This window comes from Zophobas morio, unplaced genomic scaffold, assembly GCF_036711695.1.
Source record: "Zophobas morio isolate AGI-343-1 ecotype UQ-CSIRO unplaced genomic scaffold, CSIRO_AGI_Zmor_V1 ptg000026l, whole genome shotgun sequence".
NCBI classification, from domain to species: Eukaryota; Metazoa; Arthropoda; class Insecta; order Coleoptera; family Tenebrionidae; genus Zophobas; species Zophobas morio.
In genome coordinates, this window is record NW_026972131.1 from 4,545,868 (window position 1) to 4,565,039 (window position 19,172).

At 30.1% G+C, this 19,172-nt stretch overlaps 1 protein-coding gene across 1 annotated transcript in view; it reads left to right on the top strand.

Annotated features, from left to right (window-relative positions):
* Positions 1-19,172, top strand: part of Mcr (Macroglobulin complement-related) — a 43,407-nt gene that overhangs the window by 13,925 nt on the left and 10,310 nt on the right. The window contains exons 2-14 of the mRNA XM_064066118.1: positions 7,836-8,289; positions 8,338-8,687; positions 8,741-9,330; positions 9,382-9,450; positions 9,502-9,726; positions 9,780-10,005; positions 10,062-10,192; positions 10,966-11,217; positions 11,270-11,723; positions 11,781-12,004; positions 12,056-12,292; positions 12,348-12,470; positions 12,523-12,944. Of these exons, the coding sequence (XP_063922188.1) occupies positions 7,850-8,289; positions 8,338-8,687; positions 8,741-9,330; positions 9,382-9,450; positions 9,502-9,726; positions 9,780-10,005; positions 10,062-10,192; positions 10,966-11,217; positions 11,270-11,723; positions 11,781-12,004; positions 12,056-12,292; positions 12,348-12,470; positions 12,523-12,944 (3,743 nt within the window). The 5' untranslated portion in view covers positions 7,836-7,849. The remainder of the gene's footprint in view (positions 1-7,835; positions 8,290-8,337; positions 8,688-8,740; positions 9,331-9,381; positions 9,451-9,501; positions 9,727-9,779; positions 10,006-10,061; positions 10,193-10,965; positions 11,218-11,269; positions 11,724-11,780; positions 12,005-12,055; positions 12,293-12,347; positions 12,471-12,522; positions 12,945-19,172) is intronic.

Consider the following 19,172-nt stretch of genomic DNA (forward strand, 5'->3'; position numbering starts at 1 on the left):
ACGAGAAAGCAAAAAATCTAAAGATTGGGAAATCGAAACAACAAAAAAGTGAAAAATCTAAAATTTAAATTTCGAGAAATTGAAAATTAAAAAAACCAAGAATTAAAACATCAACAAATCGAAAAATCAAAAAGCTGAAAAATGTAAGGTTTAAAAAGGCGCAATATTTTGAAACATCGAATAATAAAAATAAAACAAAAACAAAGTCGAAAAATCTAAAAATTTAAAAATCGAAATACATATTGAAAAATCCCAAAACTTTAATATTGAAAATTTGATAAATCGAAAAATTGAGAAATCGAGAAATCTGAAAGAACAAAATCGAAAAGTTGAAAAATTAAAAAATCGATTAATTGAGAAATCGAAAAATCCAAAAATTTAGAAAGCCAAAAGTTGAAAAATTGAAAAATCAAAAAATTTAAATAAATGAATTCCAAAACTGAAAAGTTGAAAAATTGGAAAATCGAAAAATCGAAACGATGAATTATTGAAATACTTAGAAATCGGGAAATCGAAATCGAAAAATCGAAAAATTTTTTTAGAATTTTTTGATATCACAATATTTCGGTTTCATAATTTTTGAGATAAGACTGATTTTGGCAGATGACTTATTCTTCTAAGAAAATACGCTATATTTTTGGAATCAGCATGTAGACATCCACGTCCCAGAATTTTTTCGCAATTTTTAGACAACTTTTTTAAAGTGAAATTTTTTCAATGTTCTCCCTTCAAATTTCGGCCAATTTTTGACATTTTCGAAAATTAACTGAATACATTTTCTTGTAGATTTCGAGCTCGAGAACTCATTTCGGGCCTCGTTTCTTTCATAACTGCAACCGTTTATCCGGAATCGACAGTTGCAATATTGACATTTTTAGAAACTTTCAAAAATTCGCATTTCCTACCGATTCTTTCGAAAATGTTGCTTCATCAACATGCTATATTTTTGGAATCAGGATACCGATATCCACGTCCCTGAATCTTTTAGCAATTTTTAGACAACTTTTTTAAAAGTGAAATTTTTTCAATGGTCCCGCCTTCCTTAAATTTCGGCCAATTTTTGACATTTTCGAATCGAAAAATCGGAAAATTAAAAAATCAATTAATCGACAAATTAAGAAATCGTAAAATCCAAAAATTGAAAAATTGAAAAATTTAAATAATTCCCAAAACTGAAACGTTGAAAAATTGGAAAATCGAAAAGATGAATTATTGAAATACTGAGAAATCGAGAAATGGAATTCGAAAAATTGAAGAAACACGAAATCGAAACATCAAAAACTTCAAAAGATCGAAAAGTCGAGAAGTCCAAAAATCGAAAAATTGAGATATCGAAATAGCTATAGATCGAAAAATGGGAAAATTCAAAATTGAAAAATTTAAACTTAAAAATCCGATACATCGAAAATTGAAAAATCGAAAAACGACAAAGCAAAAAATCTAAAGATTAGGAAATCGAAACAACAAAAAAGTGAAAAATCTAAAATTTAAATTTCGAAAAATTGAAAATTAAAAAATCGAGGAATCAAAACATCAACAAATCGAAAAATCAAAAAAACTGAAAAGTTTAAAAAGGCGCAATATTTTGAAAAAATCGAATAATAAAAATAGAAAAAAAACAAAGTCGAAAAATCTAAAAATTTAAAAATCGAAATACATATTGAAAAGTCCCAAAACTTTAATATTGAAAATTTGATAAATCAAAAAATTTAAATAAATAAATTCCAAAACTGAAAAGTTGAAAAACTGGAAAATCGAAAAATCGAAACATCAAAAAATCGACACATTTTTTTTTAGAATTTTTTGATATCACAATATTTCGGTTTCATAATTTTTGAGATAAGACTGATTTTGGCAGATGATTCATTCTTCTAAGAAAATACGCTATATTTTTGGAATCAGCATGTAGATATCCACGTCCCTGAATGTTTTCGCAGTTTTAGACAACTTTTTTAAAATTGAAATTTTTTCATTGTTCCCCCCTTCAAATTTCGGGCAATTTTTGACATTTTGGAAACTTAATTGAATACATTTTCTTGTAGATTTCGAGCTCGAGAACTCAGTTCGGGCCTCGTTGCTTTGATAACTGCAACCATTTTTCCGGAATCGACCGTTGAAATATCGAAATTTTTAGAAATCTTTAAAAATTTGCATTTCGGACCAATTCTTTCGAAAATGTTGCTCCCTGACCATCAACATGCTATATTTTTGGAATCAGCATACCGATATCCACGTCCTTGAATCTTTTCGCAATTTTTAGACAACTTTTTTAAAAGTGAAATTTTTTCAATGGTCCCGCCTTCCTTAAATTTCGGCCAATTTTTGACATTTTCGAATCGAAAAATCGGAAAATTAAAAAATCAATTAATCGACAAATTAAGAAATCGTAAAATCCAAAAATTGAAAAATCGAAAAATTTAAATAATTCCCAAAACTGAAACGTTGAAAAATTGGAAAATCGAAAAATCGAAAAGATGAATTATTGAAATACTGAGAAATCGAGAAATGGAATTCGAAAAATTGAAAAAACACGAAATCGAAACATCAAAAACATCAAAAGATCGATAAGTCGAGAAGTCCAAAAATCGAAAAATTGAGGTATCGAAATAGCTACAGATCGAAAAATAGGAAAATTCAAAATTGAAAAATTTAAACTTAAAAATCCGATACATCGAAAATTGAAAAATCGAAAAACGAGAAAGCAAAAAATCTAAAGATCGGGAAATCGAAACAACAAAAAAGTGAAAAATCTAAAATTTGAATTTCGAAAAATTGAAAATTTAATAAATCGAGGAATCAATACATCAACAATTCGAAAAATCAAAAAACTGAAAAATGTAAGGTTTAAAATGGCGCAATATTTTGAAAAATCGAATAATAAAAATAAAGAAAAAACAAAGTCGAAAAATCTAAAAATTTAAAAATCGAAATACATATTGAAAAATCCCAAAACTTTAATATTGAAAATTTGATAAATCGAAAAATTAAAAAATCGATTAATTGAGAAATTGAGAAATCGAAAAATCCAAAAATTTAGAAAGCCAAAAGTTGACAAATTGAAAAATCAAAAAATTTAAATAAATAAATTCCAACTGAACTGAAAAGTTGAAAAATTGGAAAATCGAAAAATCGAAACGATGAATTATTGAAATACTGAGAAATAGAGAAATCGAAATCGAAAAATTTTTTTTTAATTTTTTAGAATTTTTTGATATCACAATATTTCGGTTTCATAATTTTTGAGATGAGACTGATTTTGGCAGATGACTTATTCTTCTAAGAAAATACGCTATATTTTTGGAATCAGCATGTAGACATCCACGTCCCTGAATTTTTTCGCAATTTTTAGACAACGTTTTTAAAGTGAAATTTTTTCACTGTTCCCCCCTTCAAATTTCGGCCAATTTTTGACATTTTCGAAACTTAACTGAATACATTTTTTTGTAGATTTCGAGCTCGAGAACTCATTTCGGGCCTCGTTTCTTTAATAATTGCAACCGTTTTTCCGGAATCGACAGTTGCAATATTGAAATTTTTAGAAACTTTCAAAAATTCGCATTTCCTACCGATTCTTTCGAAAATGTTGCTTCCTGACCATCAACATGCTATATTTTTGGAATCAGCATACCGATATCCACGTCCCTGAATCTTTTCGCATTTTTAGAAAACTTTTAAAAGTGAACATTTTTCAATGGTCCCCCCTACCTTAAATTTCGGCCAATTTTTGACATTTACGAATCGAAAAATCGGAAAGTTAAAAAATCGATTAATCGAGAGATTAAGAAATCGTAAAATCCAAAAATTGAAAAATCGAAAAATTTAAATAATTCCCAAAACTGAAACGTTGAAGAATTGGAAAATCGAAAAATCGAAAAGATGAATTATTGAAATACTGAGAAATCGAGAAATGGAATTCGAAAAATTGAAAAAACACGAAATCGAAACATCAAAAACATCAAAAGATCGATAAGTCGAGAAATCCAAAAATCGAAAAATTGAGATATCGAAATAGCTACAGATCGAAAAATGGGAAAATTCAAAATTGAAATATTTAAACTTTAAAATACGATACATTGAAAATTGAAAAATCGAAAAACGAGAAAGCAAAAAATCTAAAATTTAAATTTCGAAAAATTGAAAATTAAAAAATCGAGGAATCAAAATATCAACAAATCGAAAAATCAAGAAACTGAAAAACGTAAGGTTTAAAAAGACGCAATATTTTGAAAAATCGAATAATAAAAATAAAAAAAACAAAGTCGAAAAATCTAAAAATTTAAAAATCGAAATATATATTGAAAAATTCCAAAATTTTAATATTGAAAATTTGATAAATCGAAAAATTAAGAAATCGAGAAATCTGAAAGAACAAAATCGAAAAGTCGAAAAATTAAAAAATCGATTAATTGAAAAATTGAGAAATCGAAAAATCCAAAAATTTAGAAAACCAAAAGTTGAAAAACTGAAAAATCAAAAAATTTGAATAAATTCCGAAACTGAAAAGTTGAAAAATTGGAAAATCGAAAAATCGAAAAAATGAATTATTGAAATACTGAGAAATTGAGAAATCGAAATCGAAAAATTTTGAAATCGCGAAATCGAAACATCAAAAAATGGAAAAATTTTTTTAGAATTTTTTGATATCACAATATTTCGGTTTCATAATTTTTGAGATAAGGTACTAGCCCCGCCCACCCACCCTTTATTTTCTTAGAAGAGTAGGTCATCTGCCAAACACAATCTCATTTTGGCAAGTATGTGACTGATTTTTGCAAATGACATATCTTCTAAGAAAATAAGGGTGGGTGGGCGGGGCTAGTACTTGTCAAGATAAGACTGATTTTGGCAGATGACTCATTCTTCTAAGAAAATACGCTATATTTTTGGAATTAGCATGTAGATATCCACGTCCCTGAATTTTTTCGCAATTTTTTGACAACTTTTTTAAAAGTGAAATTCTTTCAAATTTCGGCCAATTTTTGACATTTTCGAAACTTAACTGAATACATTTTCTTGTAGATTTCGAGCTCGAGAACTCATTTCGGGCCTCGGTTCTTTGATAACTGCAACCATTCATCCGGAATCGACAGCTGCATTATTGACATTTTTAGAAACTTTCAAAAATTTGCATTTCCTACCGATTCTTTCGAAAATGTTGCTCCGTGGCCATCAACACGCGATATTTTTGGAATCAGCATGTCGAGATCTATGCCCCTGAAAATTTTCGCAATTTTTAGACAACTTTTTTAAAAGTGAAATTTTTTCAATGGTCTTCCCTTCTTTGACATTTTCGAAACTTAACTGAATACATTTTCTTGTAGATTTCGAGCTCTAGAACTCACTTGAGGCCTTGTTTCTTAGATAACTCCAACCGTTTTTCGAGAATCGTCCGTTGAAATATCGAAATTTTTAGAAATTTTCAAAAATTCGCATTTCGTAGCGATTCTTTGGAAAATGTTGCTCCGTGACCATAAACTCGCTATATTTTTGGAATCAGCAACATATAAGGTTAAATATCACAATTTGACATTTGCCGTACCGACCATGATAAAATTCCCCAAAATTTAAAAAATGCAAATGTAAAAAAATGTACAATTTTGTTGAAAAAATTTGGATGTTTTGACATAAAATCAACTGATGCTCCATAGCCATTTTTTTACAGCTTAACCAACCTCGGTATCTTTTACGGTTTCCGACAATACCATCGAGAGCCAATAAAAAATTAATACCCCCTATATTTACGTAATTTGTATCTGATATCATATTCCCAAATATTCTGTTTCAATACCTGTTTACTTTTAGAAGATAGTTATTTGTTTAGGATTCTCTCTATGTAAAGAGCATGTATACCAAAATCAGACGAAGCCTTTTGTGAAGGTTTCGTATACACACAAAAGTTAAACATATAAACGCAAGGTTATAAATAGTTTTTACTGTTGTCCGAATTAGTATTTTGTTCGTTTTGACTTAAAACAAGAATCGTATAAAATATATTGATTTTTTATTAATTTTTCAAAATCATAAAAGCTATAGAATAATAAAATCAGCTATTTAAATTGAGATGACAGCATCAAATGTTTGGTCAACGTTTTTGTGTATACACGATACTCTTAAAAGATTTCACAGTGAACAGTAAGTTGGGCAGACTGTCACACTTAAGTTATATATAATTTACAATGTCGCAAAATTAGTTAAAACAGACTGATTCTTTCCAAATTTACGTCGATCTAAAGTTTTCCTAGGTATTTGACTCCTTTCAATGAAAGTTAAAAATCTAAAGCTGCCTTTTAGCTAACTCTGCAGTACAAGTAAGATAAATTAGGTATAAATTAAATATAAAATATTTTTGCTGACGATATTCTAAATATATCGCGTGTCCAAAATAAACAGACTCACAAAGTTCAGTGGCTTTGATAAATCACCATGTGGTTAAAGGCTTACATATTGCCTTAAATAAACTCGGGTCCGTCTGAACTTCTTGCGAATTATGTAAAAAATAAAATTTGCAGCGTAGTGCATACGGATAAAAGTGGCCTTGATCTGAGGTCGCAATAATATTATTTTATAACACTGATTTAAAATTATTATCAAGTCGTGATCATACTAAAATTCATTTACAGAATTCAATTTTGCAGAATTAATTATTACATTACTATAATTATTATTTTGTAGTTATTCTCTTAGTTTTAAACAATATGTTTTTATTTATTTTGTGGCTCGAAGGTTGTGAGTCGTTTCTGATTTAATCAATAAAATAAATTGACCCATTCTTTAATTTTTTTGAACCACCTGTATAAACAAATCTAAAATTTATTTGATTTTTTCTGTGTGGGTAATGAATATATTCTAACCATTTATATTAAGGTACGTGCGTTAATTTCTGGCTGTCCTATTTAAGAGTTGAGTTTTACCAAATGTACTAAAATTAACTAAACCGCTATAATAGCTATTAAGATTCAGTTCACACGGTGCAACAATATTTTACCCTTTGTGGGGTGCAGCTTCGATTCAATTAAATAATTAAGCGGAAGTTTTTATTTTGTGTAGGAGCAATTGGATGGATGTCGCATTCATTTTACTCATTTAAAAAAGAAGTCTAACATCCGCACTTATTTACAAAACGTGATCAGTTGACAATTTTTTATATAAAAAAGTTGCACTGTTTGTATATTTATTAAAGGACTTAAACGGAAGACCTAAGATTTCATATCCTACAAGCTGTAAAACGTTGAGAAAATAAAAAAAAAAATTTGTCTATAAACCGTGTTCCTGGCGAGTATTTGCTTTTCGTTCCTGCGATTTGGAGCATTAGTCAAGATTAGGGGAGGCGTACTACTCAGCTAACAATTCCATGCACGTGTGGAATAGTGGAGGTATTTGTATACAGCTACTAAACCGGATGCATCTTGCGCTTACGTTCCACATTTTTCGTGTTCTGTTTTTTGTAATTTGAAAGTTTTGTAGATCTCGAAGATCGTATTTCCAATTTATTTACACTGTGGGTGCCTTTAATGTGTTTCCTTTTCCCAGAAAACCCTAATTTTCGTTAAACAGACGAAACTCGTCTGCACATTTCTTGAAGTTTATACTATTATTTTCTTATGTTAGTACTGTGTTGATAAGAGTTTATTTGTTTAATAAGTTTTGTTGTTATGTATTGCTGGATTTATGCCAACAGTGGGTCAGGTCAGGCCTGTATCTTACCTAATCGGAAGTTGGGGTTTAATTTTTACCGACTCTTGATTAATTGATCCGAAAATAATTTTATGGTCTACAAAACAACCCATCCACCATGAAGTCAATAGATTTAGTATATTTTAACATCATAATTACAGGTAACCAACCGGTAATGAGGTTCAAATTAAGGACATGGGGTTGGATTTTTTTGATTGCCTCCTCCGTGACGGCTCAAGATATCAACATCAATAGCAATAATCAAAATGATATTAGTAGCACTATTAGTAATTACGATGTAAACAACGGTCCGTTTACGCAAGAACCAACACACAGTGGTGATCAATACAACAGAGACGGTCAATATGGGCACGATAATCAAAATGGACCAACTTTAGATAGGTATGAACCCACAAGTGGACAATATAACCCACAAAGCGGCCAATTTGATCCCAACAATGGCCAATACAATCCGCCACCGGGTCAGTATGATCCTCAATTCGGAAAAGCGGATCAGTTTGGCGGTCGTACTCCAAATGTTCCATGGAAGCAGGATAACAATGGGTTTTTTGGTGCCGGCAGAAATGAAATCGACCCCACGATCATCAGAGAAGCGTAAGTGCTGCCACCAGAAAATCCCGATAATAAAGAATTTCCTTCCAGAACTTACTTTATCGTAGCGTCTAAAACCGTACGTCCTGGACAGCTGTACCGAGTAGTTGCCACAATTTTACAAGAAGAAGAACCCCTCACTGTCCGCGCTTCCATAACCCGTAACGGGGTAGAAATGACAGAAGATCACAAAGTCGTTAAACAGGGAATCCCAGAAACACTTTTAATGAGGGTACCACCCACAAGCGTTCCAGGCGATTATAAACTTAGAGTAGAAGGGTTGTACGACGATGTTTTAGGAGTTGTTTATTTTGTTAACGAGACTAATTTAATTTTCTCCCAAAGATCCATGACTATTTTTATACAGCTTGATAAACCTGTCTATATGCAAGGGGAAAAGGGTGAGTTGTTTACTGTTGGTTTACAGGCAATGGAATAAAGTGTGTGTTTTCAGTGCGTTTCCGAGCAATCCCGATTAACACTGAACTGAAAGCGTTCAATGAAGCAGTGGACGTTTTTATGTTGGATCCGAACGGCCATATTATGAAACGGTGGTTGTCAAGGCAATCGAATCTGGGTACGGTCAGTCTGGATTATCAGTTGTCTGATCAACCAGTTTTCGGGGAATGGAGGGTCAAAGTAATCGCTCAAAATCAAGTGGAAGAGTCAACGTTTCTGGTCGAAGAGTATTATCAAACTCGGTTTGAAGTTAACGTTACGATGCCGGCGTTCTTTTTGAATACTGAAGAATATATTCGAGGGGTGGTTATGGCTAACTATACGAGCGGTGCACCGGTAAGGGGTAACCTGACATTAAAAGCTATCGTTCGACCGATCAAGCCAATTGAAACAAACAGAATACGAAATCGTAATAGGAATAGGAATAGAAATAGAGACGAAGAAAGATATTATGATAATAGAATGTATAACAGAAATGATGATAGAAGGTACGGACCTCAGAATTATGACGAGTTAGAAAACAGATACGATGATTACAATAACAGGGATTATAATAGACCAATTGCAGAAAAGTATTTTAATTTTGTGAGTGCTTAATTAACGAAGCGTCGGCAATTGTTTAATGGTGTGTTTTAGGATGAACACATGCCGTTTTGGTTTAAGATTTCTGAAAATTATTACGAGCCGATTCCATCTCTTAAATTCGTAAATACTTTTATTTTTGACAAGATTTTTTTGATGATAAAAATGTTTTAGTTTTATGGAGTGTACGAGTTTAAATATCCAATTCGAGAATTACTGAATTATGTGTCGACGCTTGACGGTATGGAAGTGGTTATTGTTGCCACAGTTGGCGAAAGATTTTTGGATGAAGTCATAGAAGGCTATTCCACCGCCCGAATATTTAATTCCTCTATAAAACTGTCGTTCCTGGGCGGATCTCCACAAGTTTATAAACCCGGAATGCCTATAACAACCTACGTAATTATTTTTTCTGTACATTAAGTGCGAATTAATTTATTTTTTAAATATAGGTGGCTGCCTCGTTCCATGATGGTTCTTCTCTACCGTTAGAAAGATTGACGAATGGTATTATGGAAGTTTTTGCTTATGTTGAAAGTGCAGCGGGAAGACGTGATCTACCAAGTCGTCAGTTGTTAATGCTAAATGGAAATCCAGGTGTTTGGGAATACAAGTTTGACATTAAAACGGAATTGGGATTGGAAGGAACACGAACATTCGATGCGGCGAGTCAAAGCGGTTAGTTTCAAAACATGATCATGTTACTTGTGGTACAACATAGCGATATATTTCAGGATCAATACGAATACAAGCTAGGTTTAGAGATGGGTTAGGTAATCTCGCTGAAACTGAATTGCTGTTGTTGTCACATCATAGTCCTAACAATCAACACATCAAGGTATTCACCAGTACCATAGTCCCACAGGTAATTCTATTAACTTAAGAGGAGTCGCTACGTTTGGCTCTTATGGTGTTGTCAATATATTTTCAGAATGTAATATCTCCATTATTAATACACCAATGGTTATGAAATTTTATATGTAACTTGTCCACAAATTTCACTACATGACTGCGAAGGTAGTTTTTTTTTAACAATTTATTATTATATATTTTTTAAATTTTGTTGAAATTTTTGCATCACGTGTTTTAAAAAATCAATATTTCAGTTATTTATGGAAATTTTGGAACGGGGTTGTCACCACTGTTTTCAGCTTGCAAAACTTGAGAAATTCTACGAGGTCTATTTTTGACTTTATTTGTTGGGACTGAGATATAGTAAAAATAAAAGTTAGCAACTTCTATGATATACGCTTTTTTTGACTGTGTATCGTTTCTAAAAAATAAAATCGACGATATATCTCGTATGATTTCTGGAGTTTTGTAAGCTGAAAACAGTGTTGAAAACCGTGTTCTGAAATTTTATTTAATAATTGAGATATTGATTTTTAAAAATACGTTATGCAAAAATTTCACTAAAAGTAAAAAAATAATATGATCACAAGCTGGTTTTAACAAAATTGCCCTTGCGTTATATAAAGAAAGTTATGGACAACATATATTTAAAATTTGAAAACTATAGATCTGTTAATAACGGAGATATTACATTTTGAAAATAGAGCGAAAATTCCGCTGAGAAAACGTAGGGACTGGCCTAAAAAAAAAAATCGTTTCTGATGGTTGTTTTTTTTTTTGCGTTAGGTTGGTGCTAATATGATTTTCCACATAAAGAGCAATTTCTTTATTCGTAAATTTAACTATATGATAATATCAAAAGGTATAGTTTTGGTTAGTAGTGACCAGGATATGAGCGATTATATTGCTACTATGTCTGTACCATTGAGCGCTGAAATGGCACCAGTCGCAACTATCGTTGTTTGGCATCTTGGTAGGTATGGAGAAGTCACAGTAGACAGTTTAACATTCCCCGTGAATGGAATCAGTCGAAATAAGGTAATAATCAAACTAAAAAACCCAAACTGTAATATAAACGACAAAATTCTAGTTTACAGTTTATATCAACAATAAAAAAGCTCGCACTGGTCATAAGGTCGAAGTCGCGATTTACGGAGAGCCCGGTTCGTACGTAGGATTGTCCGGCATCGATCGCGCATTCTACACAATGCAAGCCGGAAACGAGTTAACTTACGCCAAAGTAATTAGTAAAATGGCGAGTTTCGATGAAAATACAAATGGAACACACCAACACACTTGGTCCTCTCACGAAGGAAATCCAGACGATCTGGTGTATTTTCCGTCTTCGACGTACGGAATCGACGCAAATCGGACATTCGAATATGCTGGATTAGTCGTATTTAGTGATTTTGAATTACCTAGACGCTGGTCGCGGTGTAATTTAACTCTGGGCTTTGCTGAGTGTTTAAATGGGGCTTGTTACAGAGTAGAGAAACGCTGCGATTATTTCAAAGATTGTCCTGACGGAACGGATGAAGCAGGATGTGAGTGAATATAATATAATATTTTATTTTATACGTAGTTACTTTATAAATTTTCAGGCAAATACGATAACGGCACCGAATTGGCGATGTTCAGAAAGTATAGATTTAATCGGATTCAGCGACAGTATGAAAATGTCTGGGTTTGGAAAGATGTTAATATAGGACCTCATGGACGTTACATATTTAACATTCCCGTCCCCCCAAGACCTGTTCACTGGATGGTGTCTGCTTTCTCTATGAGTCCAAAGCTAGGTTTTGGCATGATCAATAAAGCGATTGAGGTAATTTGTTCCGTCATTACAAACTGTTATATTAAATAAGTTTTTTTTTAGTATATCGGGGTGCTTCCTTTCTTTATCAATGTGGAGATGCCAAATTTGTGTATGCAGGGAGAACAAGTCGGAATTCGAGTTACCGTATTCAATTACATGATGGACGCAATGGAGGCTACTGTAGTTCTTCTTGGTTCGCCTGATTATAAGTTTGTACATGTTGAAGAAAATGGCGTTGTTCGATCGTACAATCCCCGCACGTCGTTCGGTGAACATCAGTTCTTTATTTATATTAAGGTAATTTTTGACTTTTTTTTTTGTATGTACTTAACTAAGTGAGTGTTTTATACAGCCGCAAGACGCTGCAGTCGTCTATTTGCCCATTGTACCGACGAGGTTAGGAGATATTGATGTCACCGTCTACGCATCAACTTTAATCGGTAAAGATCAAATTACAAGGCGAATACACGTAGAGGTATGTATAGTTTATTGTGTACCTAATGCGTGCTTACTAGAACGGTTTTTAGGCTGATGGTTTGCCACAATACAGACACCAATCTATGTTACTTGACTTAAGTAATCGTGCGTACGCCTTCCAATATATGCACGTGAATGTTACTGAAATTCCAATCATTCCATATGAGTACGACAGATACTATGTCTATGGATCTAATAGAGCCAGAATTTCAGTTGTTGGTGATGTTGTGGGTCCAATATTTCCAACGATGCCAGTAAATGCTACATCCATTTTACACTTGCCTATGGAGTCTGCTGAACAGAACATGTTTTCGTTTGCTGCCAATATGTACACCACATTATACATGCGTTATACGCAGCAAAGAAACAAAACTTTGGAGAAATTGGCTTTCTACTACATGAATATAGGGTATCAGAGACAACTTTCTTTTATGCAACCTGACGGATCGTTCAGCTTGTTTAGAAGCGATTGGTAAGTTGCAAAGATTTAAATTTTCAACATACATATCGAGGGTCTCAAAAATTTTATAAGTAGATAATGCTTGACATTAACTACACACCACCAAAAAAAGCTAAAAACATTATTATTTTAAATTGTACGCTATTTCTAAACTTATTACGTTTTATTATGTTTTCTTAAATGTAATTTAAAAGTGGACATTGAAGCTAAAATATCAATTTTTAAAAACTTGGGCTATGAAAGATTTAGACAGACAAAAAGATTTTCTAACAACTCATGTTCATCACTACCAAGCTAAAAGAAATCGAATTAAAAATTCGCGAAGGTCATTTACGCAGTCTTCTTCACCACCGTAGAAGGAGCTGTTTTTATTGATGTTGTACATAAGTGGTTTCAGTTGATTAGTTCTAGATCAACTATTTTGGCTTTGAGCAAGTTTGATATGGCTGTTTATAGAGAAACTATAGAATTCCTTCAAGAGTTCATTAAGTTATTTTTAAACTAAAAACAGTTTGGAAGCCTATTCAAACCGGTGTTGTACTGACTACAACATCAATTTTAGACCTGCAAAACTTGTTTTTGAACGAAAAAAAAATCTCATATTTATTGACATCGAGATTTTCTCAAGATTGTTTAGAAAATGTATTTTTCCAAAATTAATTCGGTCAAGACATCCGGTCCCTACGGCCATTCAATTTAAATATGACTTAAAACTTTTATCAGTTTCTCAATATTTGGGCGTTTCAAATAACTCAAGTTACGAAACCTACAAAACAACACCTTTAGTTGGTTTTTGAGTTATATTAAAAATAATAACAGAAAAGAAAATGATGTTCCTAAAGGAAAAGAAAATTTAGCTTTACCTAGAAATAGGAATTTGAAGAAAAAAAGAACTTTCTTTGAGAGAAAAAAAAAATGCTTTGTACAGTTGCACCGGTTACGTTGTTAAAAGCTTGATAATCAAAATTTTTGCAAAAAATGTATTGTTGCTTTGGGCTCTAAGAAGAATTGTAATGAAAATTATGCAAAATTTGTGGCATTAAAAGAATATAAAACTGGTGCTTTTCAATTCCTTTATTTCTTGTGGTTTATTTGGGTTTTTCAATTTTACGTTTCTTCAGTTTTTCGAATTTTCAGTTTTTCAATTTTTCGTTTCCACAATTTATCATGTTCCCGATTTTTATTTTTCACTGTGGCGAATTTTTAATTTTTATTTTCTCGAATTATGTCACAATTGTCCGTTTTTTCATTTCCTTTATTTCCTGTGGTTTTTTTTTTCGATTTTATAATTTTTTTGTGTTCAATTTTTCAAATTTTCAGGCTTTGAATTTTCAGTTCGTCCATTTTTCAATTTTAAAATTTTAAAATTGTTCACTTTGCAGTTTTTGGACTTCCAGTCTTCCGATTTTCCAATTTCTTTAATTTTCAATATTTCTATTTCATAATACCTATTTCTTTTTTTTTGTTTTTGATTTTTCACTTTTCGATTGTTAAGATTTTTCAAGTTTTCATTTTGTAATTTTTCGTTTTTTATTTTTCAATTTTCAATTTTTCGGTTTGCATTAGTTTTTCAATTTGGCAATTTTTCAATATTACAGTTTATCATTTTACGAGTTTTCAGTTTCCCATTTTTTAATTTTTCCCTTTTCCAATTTTTTTGTTCCGATTTTTATTTTTCATTTTCCAGATTTTTTAATTTTCACTTTTTCCATTTTGTCACAATTTTTCGATTTTATATCATGATTTTTCGTTTTTTCATCTTCTTTATTTTTTGTTGTTTCTTCCGATTTTACAATTTTTCGTTTATTCAATTTTTCAAATTTTCAGGTTTTTTCAATTTTTCTTCAAATCAAGTTTGATTTTCACTTTTTACATTTTTCAAGTTTTTATTATACACTTTTTCGTTTTTTTTATTTTTGATTTTTCAATTTTACAATTTGTCGACTTCCAAATTTTCCAATTTTTCAATATTACAATTTTTCATTTTTCCATTTTTCACATTCTCGATTTTTAATTTTTCCCTTTTTCAATTTTTCTTCCCCTCAATTTTTCAACTCCCTGATTTTTATTGTGCGTTTTCCTGATTTTTTATTTTTCATTTCTCGATTTTATATCACAATTTTTTGTTTTTTCATTTCGTTAATTTTTGTTGTTTCTTTCGATTTTCCAATTTTTCGTTTATTAAATTTTTCAAATTTTCAGTTTTTTTTCAATTTTTGTTCAAATTTTGAAGTTTGATTTTAACTTTTTAAATTTTTCAAGTTTTTATTATACACTTTTTCGTTTTTTTATTTTTGATTTTTCAATTTTACTGTTTGTCGAATTTCTTCTCATTGTTCCATTTTTCACATTCTCGTTTTTTAATTTTTCCCTTTTTCAATTTTTCGTCCCCTCAATTTTTCAACTCCCCGATTTTTATTTTGCGTTTTCCTGATTTTTTATTTTTCATTTTCTCGATTTTATATCACAATTTTTTGCTTTTTCATTCTCTTAATTTTTTTTTGTTTCTTTCGATTTTCCAATTTTTCGTTTATTCAATTTTTCAAATTTTCAGGCCAATCGATTTCAATTCGTCGATTTTCCAATTTTTAAATTTTTCAGTTTGCAGTTTTTGGGTTTCCACTCCTTTTTTACTTTTTGGATTTTCAATTTTTCGTTAAACTTTAGATTTTTCAAATTTTCGACAGTTTTATGCTTCGATTTCTCTTTTTTTTTCAACTTTTCAATGATTTAATTTTTCTTTTTTAAAATTTTTCAATTTTTTTTGTTTCTCGATTTATCGAATTCAGATGTTTGGATGTTTTGATTGTTCAATTTCTCAATTTATTTCTATTTCTCAATGTTTCCATTTTTGGATTTATCGATTTTTCAATTTTTTTAAATTCTGGAGTTTCGATTCTTCGATTTTTCAGTTTTTCGATTTTAAAGTTTTAAATTTTCGAATTTTTCTTCTTTGATTCTTTGATGTTTGGGTTTCTCCATTTTTCAATTTTGCGATATTTCAATTGTTCAGTGTTTTAAATTTTAGATTTTTCGATTTCTGGATTTTTTGATTTTCCAGTTCTTCAGTATTTCTATTTTCCAATTTTCAAATTCTGACCTTGCTAAATTTTCAGTTTTCCGATTTTTCAATTAATATATATTTTTTTTATTTTCCCGTTTCTCGAATTCGCAGTTTCGATTTTTCAGTTTCTCAATTTTTATTTTCCCTTTTCCAATTTTTTTGTTCCGATTTTTATTTTTCATTTTCCCGATTTTTTAATGTTCACTTTTTTGATTTTATATCATCACAATGTTTCGTTTTTTCATTTCCTTTATTTTTTGTTGTTTCTTTCGATTTTACAATTTTTCGTTGTCTTCAATTTTCAAATTTTCAGGTTTTTTTCAATTTTTCTTCAAATTTTCAAGTTTGATTTTCACTTTTTACATTTTTCAAGTTTTTATTATACACTTTTTCGTTTTTTATTTTTGATTTTCAATTTTACAATTTGTCGACTTCCAAATTTTCCAATTTTTCAGTATTACAATTTCTCATTTTTCCATTTTTCACATTCTCGATTTTTAATTTTTCCCTTTTTCAATTTTTCGTCCCCTCAATTTTTCAATTCGATTTTATATCACAATTTTTTCTTTTTTCGTTTCCTTAATTTTTGTTTCTTTCGATTTTCCAATTTTTCGTTTATTCAATTTTTCAAATGTTCAGGCCAATCGATTCCAATTTGTCGATTTTCCAATTTTTTCATTTTTCAGTGTGCAGTTTTTGGGCTTCCACCCCTTTTTTATTTTTTGGATTTTCAATTTTTCGTTAAACTTTATATTTTTCAAATTTTCCACAGTTTTATACTTCGATTTCTCAATTTTTTTTTCAACTTTTAGAAGTTTTAATTTTTCTTTTTTAAAATTTTAAAATTTTTTTTATTTCTCGATTTATCGAATTCAGATGTTTGGATGTTTTGATTGTTCAATTTATCAACTTCTCAATTTTTTTCTATTTCTCGATATTTCGATTTTTAGATTTATCTTGTTCTGAAAAGACGACTACGTATGTTTAGAAAAAGGCGAAATATAAGCCCCGCCCACCCACCCTATCCCAATTTTGATGATTTTTTTTTAATCGTCGAGAGCCAAAGGGGCGAAATTCAATTGCAAAATCCTTATTATTTCTCTAGGACAAATTACCATGTAACAGATGTTTTTGAGTATTGTCTTACTCAAAAATTACTAGGTATATTAAGAAAAAATTAAAGCCAAAGATTAAGCCCCAACCATACCTGCCCTGATCTAAATAGTAATGAAGTTTTCATTCGTTGGTAGACCTAGGGGAGGAGCCTAACTTCAAAATCCATATTTCCTTACAAAAATTAACCATTTTAAACGTGTTTTAATTTTCTAAGAATAAAAAAAAAATTATCACAAATGAGATGGGGTGGGTGGGCGGGGAAAATATTTTGTCTTTTTTTCTTAATATACATAGTAACTATTCTTTGAAGAACACGATATTCAAATCATCTTTTAAGTTTCTTGTTGTGAAAAGATGGCTGCGTATATTGAGAACATAAGGCAAAATATAAGGTCCGCCCACCCGCCCTGTCTCAATTCTGATAATTTCATTTTATTCGTCGTGTGCCGAGGGGCGGAACTAACTGTAAAATCCTTATTTTCTACGAGAAATTACCATGTGAAATATGTTCTTAAGGCGGCATCACTCGGCTTGGTTTGGGAAAGTTTTCGTCCCAATTGAAATGTCCTGTAAAAAATTTTCAAATTTTCAGGCTTTGATTTTTCAATTCCATGATTTTCCACATTTAAAGTTTTTCAATTTGCAGTTTTTGGATTTTACAAAACATATTTCTTTTTTTTTTCACTTTTTCGAATTTTAAGTTTTTCAATTTTTAATCTTTCGATTTTTCAAACTTTCGTTTCATTAAATTTTCGTGTTTGATTTTCACTTTTGACATTTTTCAAGTTTTCATTATATGCTTTTTCGTTTTTTATTTTTGATTTTTCAATTTTTCGAGTTGCAATTTTTTAATTTTGCAGTTTTTCGATATTACAGTTTCTCATTTTTCGATTTTTCACATTCTCAGTTGTTAATCTTTGTCATTTTCAATTTTTCAAGTTCTCGATTTTTATTTTTCATTTTCCTGATTTTTTTAATTTTCATTTTCTCTATTTTGTCACAAATTTTCATTTTTTCAATTCCTTTATTTCTAGTTTCTTTCGATTTTTCAATTTTTCGTTTCCACAATTTTTCATGTTCCCGATTTTTATTTTTCAGTGTGCCGAATTTTTAATTTTTATTTTCTCGAATTATATCACATTTGCCCGTTTTTTCATTTCCTTTATTTTCTGTGGGTTTTTTTTTCGATTTTACTATTTTTAAATTTTTCACTTTGGAGTTTTTGGATTTCCAGTTTTCCGATTTTCCAATTTCTTTAATTTTCAATATTTCTATTTCATAATACGTATTTCTTTTTTTTCACTTTTTCGATTCTTAAGATTTTTCAAGTTTTCATTTTGTAATTTTTCGTTTTTTATTTTTCATTTTTCAATTTTACAATTTCTCGACTTCCAAAATTTTCAATTTTTCGGTTTGCATCAGTTTTTCAATTTGGCAATTTTTCAATATTACAGTTTTTCATTTTTCGATTTTTCAGTTTCTCAATTTTTATTTTCCCTTTTGCAATTTTTTTGTTCCGATTTTTATTTTTCATTTTCCAGATTTTTTAATTTTCACTTTTTCCATTTTATATCACAATTTTTGGTTTTTTCGTCTTCTTTATTTTTTGTTGTTTCTTTCGATTTTACAATTTTTCGGTTATTCAATTTTTCAAATTTTCAGGTTTTTTTCAATTTTTCTTCAAATTTTCAAGTTTGATTTTCACTTTTTACATTTTTCAAGTTTTTATTATACACTTTTTCTTTTTTTTTTTTTGATTTTTCAGTATTACAATTCCTCATTTTTCTATTTTTCACAATCTCGATTTTCAATTTTTCGTCCCCTCAATTCTTCAATTCGATTTTATATCACAATTTTTTCTTTTTTCATTTCTTTAATTTTTGTTGTTTCTTTCGATTTTCCAATTTTTCGTTTATTCAATTTTTCAAAGTTCAGGCCAATCGATTCCAATTTGTCGATTTTCCAATTTTTAAATTTTTCAGTGTGCAGTTTTCCACCCCTTTTTTACTTTTTGGATTTTCAATTTTTCGTTAAACTTTAGATGTTTCACATTTACGGCA